The sequence below is a fragment of the Vespula pensylvanica genome, chromosome 2, assembly GCF_014466175.1.
Source record: "Vespula pensylvanica isolate Volc-1 chromosome 2, ASM1446617v1, whole genome shotgun sequence".
Classification (NCBI taxonomy): domain Eukaryota; kingdom Metazoa; phylum Arthropoda; class Insecta; order Hymenoptera; family Vespidae; genus Vespula; species Vespula pensylvanica.
The window spans coordinates 149409-155599 of record NC_057686.1 but is presented as its reverse complement, the minus strand read 5'-3'; the positions used below and the strand labels follow the sequence as shown (position 1 = coordinate 155599).

The 6191-nt window shown below is 50.8% G+C and overlaps 1 protein-coding gene across 3 annotated transcripts in view; it reads right to left on the bottom strand.

Annotated features, from left to right (window-relative positions):
• The window catches only part of LOC122638217 (elongation of very long chain fatty acids protein-like), a 14780-nt gene that overhangs the window by 7125 nt on the left and 1464 nt on the right, over positions 1-6191 (bottom strand). For all 3 annotated transcript variants that reach the window (XM_043831075.1, XM_043831076.1, XM_043831074.1), the window contains 2 exons: positions 4079-4151; positions 572-762 (listed from right to left, as the gene is read on the bottom strand). In XM_043831075.1, coding sequence (XP_043687010.1) covers positions 572-762; positions 4079-4139 — 252 coding nt within the window. In that variant the 5' untranslated portion in view covers positions 4140-4151. The remainder of the gene's footprint in view (positions 1-571; positions 763-4078; positions 4152-6191) is intronic.

Sequence of the window (6191 nt, the reverse complement as noted above, 5' to 3'; positions counted from 1 at the left end):
AGAGAGAGGAAAGGATAAGGATATTTGCGTCGATCATGTCTTTAATCCACATCGTAAACGCCCCGTTGCGTTAATGGTTTTCATTTGAATTCGATCAAAGGCCAACGCAAGAATGACGTCAACGAGACTCGCTACGACGAAACGAATTTATAATATAGACTGAAACGTAGAGATCGATCGTAAGTTGTACGCCTTTTCTCTTCTCTTCTCTTCTCTTCCGTATCAATTTGGAAAGTATCGCCCCTCGACGGTCGATGGGTGGTCGGTCGCGCGTCTGGTCCGCGATTGGAGATAGATGGAGAATAGGTAGGAGCGTATCGATATGCACGACGCAACGAAAATACTAAAGGAGCACCAAATACGCTATTGGATTCGATAAATTCAAAGGCGCATTTCTGCACAAACTTAATTAATCGCGAATTACGAGGTTACGACGCAGCACGGTCACGTAATTAAGGCTCGACCGTGATATCCGTTATCGACGCTTCTTTCGAGTTTCCTTCGAGTAAAAGCTCGAACGTAGCTCTATCTATCTACGGCTATATAATGCGATATAACGTGATATACAAACCTCGTAGAAGATCCATGTGGAAAAGAGGGTCTGTACGAGATTGTAAACGATTAGGAGACGTCGAAGATTGAACGGTTTTTTGTTTTCCATCAACTTCGGTCCTATTACTTTACTAAAGTATGCGTAAAACAGGCATATCGCCATCGTTGGGAAGGGACTGCTCATCATCACCCAGTCGTTTACCCTAGGATCTGAAAATAATCAACAACGAGTGAATTAGAAATTACAATTACGCCTCGTACAGATTCTTTCAATTCGTCCTTCTCTCTCCCACCGTTCTTTCAATCGCTTACTCTGCTCGTTTTACCCTCGTTTCCAACGACAATGCCGTGATTAGCGTGACGCGAATCAAGCCGGAGAACAATGGTCATCGCGATAGTCCGAGGCTAGAGAACGCGGATAGAGAAAAGCAGAGAGTGGAGCAAAGAAAAAGTCATTATTCTCGTGGGTTGCCTTGGATCTCTCGCGTCGGGTCGGCAACCTATCTCGCGTCTATTTACGTACGTAACAGAGTCAAATAATTAACCGTTAACGCGTCTCGCAAAGATCTCCAAGAAGATAAGGAAGGCTCCGTTCGAAAAAAAGAAAAAAGAAAAAGAAAACAGTCGTGTCCCTCGTCGAACCTTTGTGCCACCGCATCGAATTTTTATCGCAAAGCGTTTGGAATTGAAAGCGATTAGCTTTCGACATTGAAATAATATACACGAAATACCTTACATCATTTTATAACTTATCGATAATAATATTCGCGTTGATTTGGCCGGTTAGCGGTAAAAGCGTAAAGTCACCTCTACGTAATGCATCGTTACGATCGTTAATCGTAAAGTCACGCGTACTTAATTATTCAAAAATTACGCGCGCGCACATTATGCACGTGCGTGTGTACATTTGTGTACGTATCGCGTTCCATTAGATTACTCGCGTCGGCACGTAACGTTTCTTTCTCGTTCGAACCAGGAGGGAGTATCTCTGCTTAGCCATCTCCGTTATAGCGGAATTAAATTCGCAGCTAAACGGGGTAGCGGCAACTCCTAAGAGAGAGAGAGAGAGAGAGAGAGAGAGAGAGAGAGAGAGAGAGAGAGAGCGCGCGTCGTCGGTCTTTCCAGTAAATTAGGTTTGCGCTCTCGTGTGACCTCGTCGGCACCTCGGATGCGCACGCGATGGGCACCGTCCACGCACCTACATATACAAACGCGCCTATTTCCTGGCCATCGCGCGCGCTGCTTTCTCGCCTCCCCGCCCCGAGCGCATCCTGCACCACGAAGAAAGTGCGCGGCTAGCCGTAGTGGCACGAATCAAGAGGGATGCTTCATCTTTCCGAGTTTCGTGCCAGACGACGAGCGGATTATCGATTAAACGGGGGACCGAGAGAAGAGACTACCACCGAGTAAAAGTACTTTGCTCCGGTGGTAGGCTCTCGTCGGTGCGGATCATGGAAGCGCAGCCAAGTGTCGGGCGATTGCACAAAGAGCGAGAGCGAGAGCGAGGGAGAAATCGTCGAGCTAAGCCTCCTGGATGATCGTCGTTCGCTTTAGCGCCCCCGCTTCCGGGATGTGCCTAGAGTTTTCCAAGTGGCTAAAAGCGCGAATCCCCCGATCGAAGCCCTCTTCCGAACTTTTTATTGCCCTCTCTCCTCTCTCCCCTTCCGCGCTTTTCCCCGAGAGCGCACCGACCCCGGCTTCGAAGCGGCCGCGTGCTCTCCTTTCGTCTCGTCGCGACCCTAATTTTTTCTCCTTTCTTCTCGATCACATCTAACCGGCAACGGCGTCGTCGTTCGTTCCTCGCGCTTACCCGAAAAAGAACAATTTTTCCGAAGGCGACAACGAGGAAACGAAACGAGGCGCTAGGAACGACGTATAACCGCCGATCCGAGCCCTTTCTCTCCTCCCCGTGCCCGTTCTTTTTCTTTCTCTTCCTTCTCCCCAATTAAGGGAAAGCCATCGATCGAGAGAAGGCGCTTTCAGCGCGAAGCTTTCGAAGCGTCTCGTCTCCTCTCCTCTCCTCTCCTCTCCTCTCCTCTCCTCTCGTCTACTCGCGCGAACGAGAGTACGAGTACCCCGAAGGGAGGAGGCGCGCGCTGAAAGCATGCAAAGTACGCTCCCGCGCGTCGAGACCTCGAACGCGTTATTTCCGATTCGAAGATCCTCCGTCGAAGAATTTACTTAGACGCGTGAAAAGGGAAAAGATCCGAGTTTTCCCTCGCTCGGAAAGCCACATTACGCCTTATTTCCGCGTTTCGCTGTTCCGGCGGCCAAAGCTTCAAAGACGGAAAAGGAAGAGGAATTTCGTTGGAAAACCGCGCGAGAGCCAGCGATGCGCTCGTACAAAAATAACTCGCGCGAGGACGTTGATCCTCGCTATCTCGCGGTCTCCTCTCTTTTAACGGTCCGATAGGAATAAGATATCGATAATAACGAGTAACCCGGCCGATCGTATAAAATTCCATCGAGATCCGTCGACGGCGGCGGATATCGCGCGTCGTATTTCGAGTCGTCGTTTCGTCGCTTTCTCGGTGACGAAAGATAAACGGCCGCTTGTAAAAGTGTTCTCGAGGAAACGGTATCGCGTTCTACGAGACCTTTCCGATCGTTTACAGGAAAGTCCAACGTGCGCGTGCGATTTAACGGAGCCGCGTGCTCGTTCTCTCGACGACTTTGAAACTGTCCTTTCTCGTCGCACTATCGCGAACGCTACGAACGCGTTCGATTTCGAAAGCGGTCGAAGGTACGATCGATATTTGGTAGGTCTTCGCGTGACCGTTGCGAAGCTCTTTCGGGCGGGCGTCCGGCCGGCCGATCGTTCGATCGATCGATCGAACCCGCGTGTCGCGCGCCTGTTACATAAACAAAGAAAATATTTCGATACGACGTAACGAGCGAGGACGCAAGAACGCTTTCCTTCTCCTTTTACATACGGCTCGACTCGTGCTCCGCGTATGCGTATTCGTTTATTCAGAAGCGTTCGAGGTAGCCTCGAAACGACGATTATCGCAACAATGCTGACCGTAGCGCATCATCGGCTCGTTCGACGCTGCAATCTTTTTTGGTTCGCGTGCCACTTTCTCGCAGCTGCTTATAGACATCCTCGAGCGATTAACGCAAACTCCAGTTTTCTCGAAGGGAGAACAAAGTTTGCTCCTCGACGAGGAAAGTCGCAGAAAAGAGAGATCGGGGAGAGGATTCTCTCGAAACGATCCAGCCTCCCTCGAACGGCACTTGCACAATCGCATTAGCTACGCGCATTGATTCCTCTGCCGGCTTATTGCCTGCCAATGCCTATCGGAGCGGATCTTTCGGCGCGCGAGAAAAAAAGAAAAAAAGAAAAAAGAAGAAGAAGAAAAAAAAAAGAAAAAAGCACGCGACGTGGAGCGCGATCGAAGGAAAGGGGGAAAAGACAAGAGAAAGGGAAAAAACGAAAACGAAAAGAGACAAAATAAGAGCAAGACAAAAGAAAGGGACAAGAGAGAGAAAAAAAGACGAGAGATAGAGCGCGCGATTTACGACTCACCGGACTTATTATCCATGAGATCCCTGTAGCCATGAATCAAATCCGCCACGATGCTCGTCATCTTGATGCAGATCTGAAATAACAACAACGACGATCGATTAAACGGACGCGAGTACGTAGGAATTCCTCGTTTACGGGACGCTAGACTTGCTCGGACGACTCCGAAAGTTCGTTTCTTCCTTCCCCTGTAGAAATTATTCGTATTTCGCGTACGGTAGCTCCCTCGCGAGTAATCGTTCGGTCACCGTCTACGCGTTACTCGCCTTACCGGCGCGCGAAAGTAGGGGGAGTTGGAAACAGGAGATCGAAAGGCACGGACGGCCGGAAGAACGGGCCGGATGGAAACTGGAACGAGTCGTACTTGGCCCTTTGCGGCGCAACCACCTCTCTCTCGTCTCGCGTGTCGCGCGAGAAACGGGGAGAATTCGCGCGGAAGGGAAAAGACCCGATTCTTTTCCGTCCGACGAGACGATCGAGGGCGGCCGAACGGAGGAAAAACGTCCAAGTACGCGCTTTTCTCGGCGAGTCTCTCTCGATTCGATCGGAACTCGGCACGTCGGAGATACTTGGTAGCGTCGCGTTATCTCGATAACGCTCGAGATTTCTCGGATCCGTCTCGAATTTATCGTGGATTACGAGAATCGCGTTAGAGAGAGAGAGAGAGAGAGAGAGAGAGAGAGAGAGAGAGAGAGACAATTCCATCGATAAATCGAACGATTGCATCGGGCAAAGGGCAAGCGGCGTATCGGTGACGCGGCCAAAACCAATACGCGACCGGCGTTCTCTTTACGGCGTTCGCAACCGGTCGTTTCTTTTTACCTCCGTTCAATAAGATTTCGCTGCTTACGTAAGGTAATAGCGCGCGCGAGAGGGAGAGAGAAAGAGAGAGAGAGAGGGAAAGGGGGAAAGAAGTACGAAGTAAAAAGTACGTCCATTCTCTTTCTTTCCTTTTAGACGCGGAACAGGATTTACATTTCGTAATGGTTCCGCTACATCCGACGGTGATTTCGTCCGCGTTTCCCTCGAAGCTCGCGGACTCGGTACGACGCGACTACCGACGCGGGGAGCCCACTTTCTAAACCGACCCGGTCGAAAGGACGGATCGACGAAAAGCGAGGTGACGCTCGTGCGACGCCAGAAAACCCTTCTTCGTCTTTGCGGGCGCTTACCAACCCGCGCTACCTTCTCCGAAAGAGTACCTTTCTCGCCGAGGAATAACAGGCCGACGACGGACGCGTTCCAACGATTTCGCGCGGACGGATCGAATTTCTCGCGTCTCTACGCGGTTTCGATTATAATTTACGCGATGACGCGTCGCGCGAACGGTACGCTCGGTGTTCGTTCCATATCGATCCATTTTTTCTCTCCGTCTCTCTTTCTCCTTTTCCACCCCTTACGAGTCGGAGCGGTCAAGGTGCGTGTTTCCCTTTCGTGACGTATCCGGCGCCTAAGCGACGCGGAGTCTGCGGCAAACGGGAAAGAAATCGAGGGAGAGAGAGAGGACCGGTTCGCCATCGATATCGATATCGCCGATACGCGGGCGGACGCACGCAACGCATCCTGCTTGGTTTCGCGGGCGCGCGTACGATACGATCGACGAACAAATTAAGATCGCAAAGGTAAAAGGCGCGATCCTTCGAAACGGAGAAAAAGAGAGACGTCGGAAATATGCAAATAGTTTCGAACGTATAGTCGTTTTCTCGAACGAGTCGGACTCGAGAAAAATTCCCTCCCGTCTCCGACTCCGACTTTCTCTCCGCTCGTATTAGATAACAATACGTTACGTCCGAGGTGATATATCCCGAGAGGCAAAGTGCGCGTTAGACGGCGTTTGCGCGAGATTCAAACGAGAAATTGGCGAGTCGGTCGACTCTCGCGTAGGCGACGACGTCTCGACGCGCGGAAATATTCTACGGGCAGAAGACCGGAGGAAGGAAGAGGACGGAAACGGCACAACGCGGACCGTTAGGATAACTTTGATACTCGAAACCGTTAGACGGCTAACGGATACCGGATCGAAGTGCAAATTTCGCGAGTATCGAAAATGGAAAAGGAGCTCGTCCTACTAGCCGAGACGGGGGTGGTAGGGCGAGCGAGATAGAGATAGAGATAG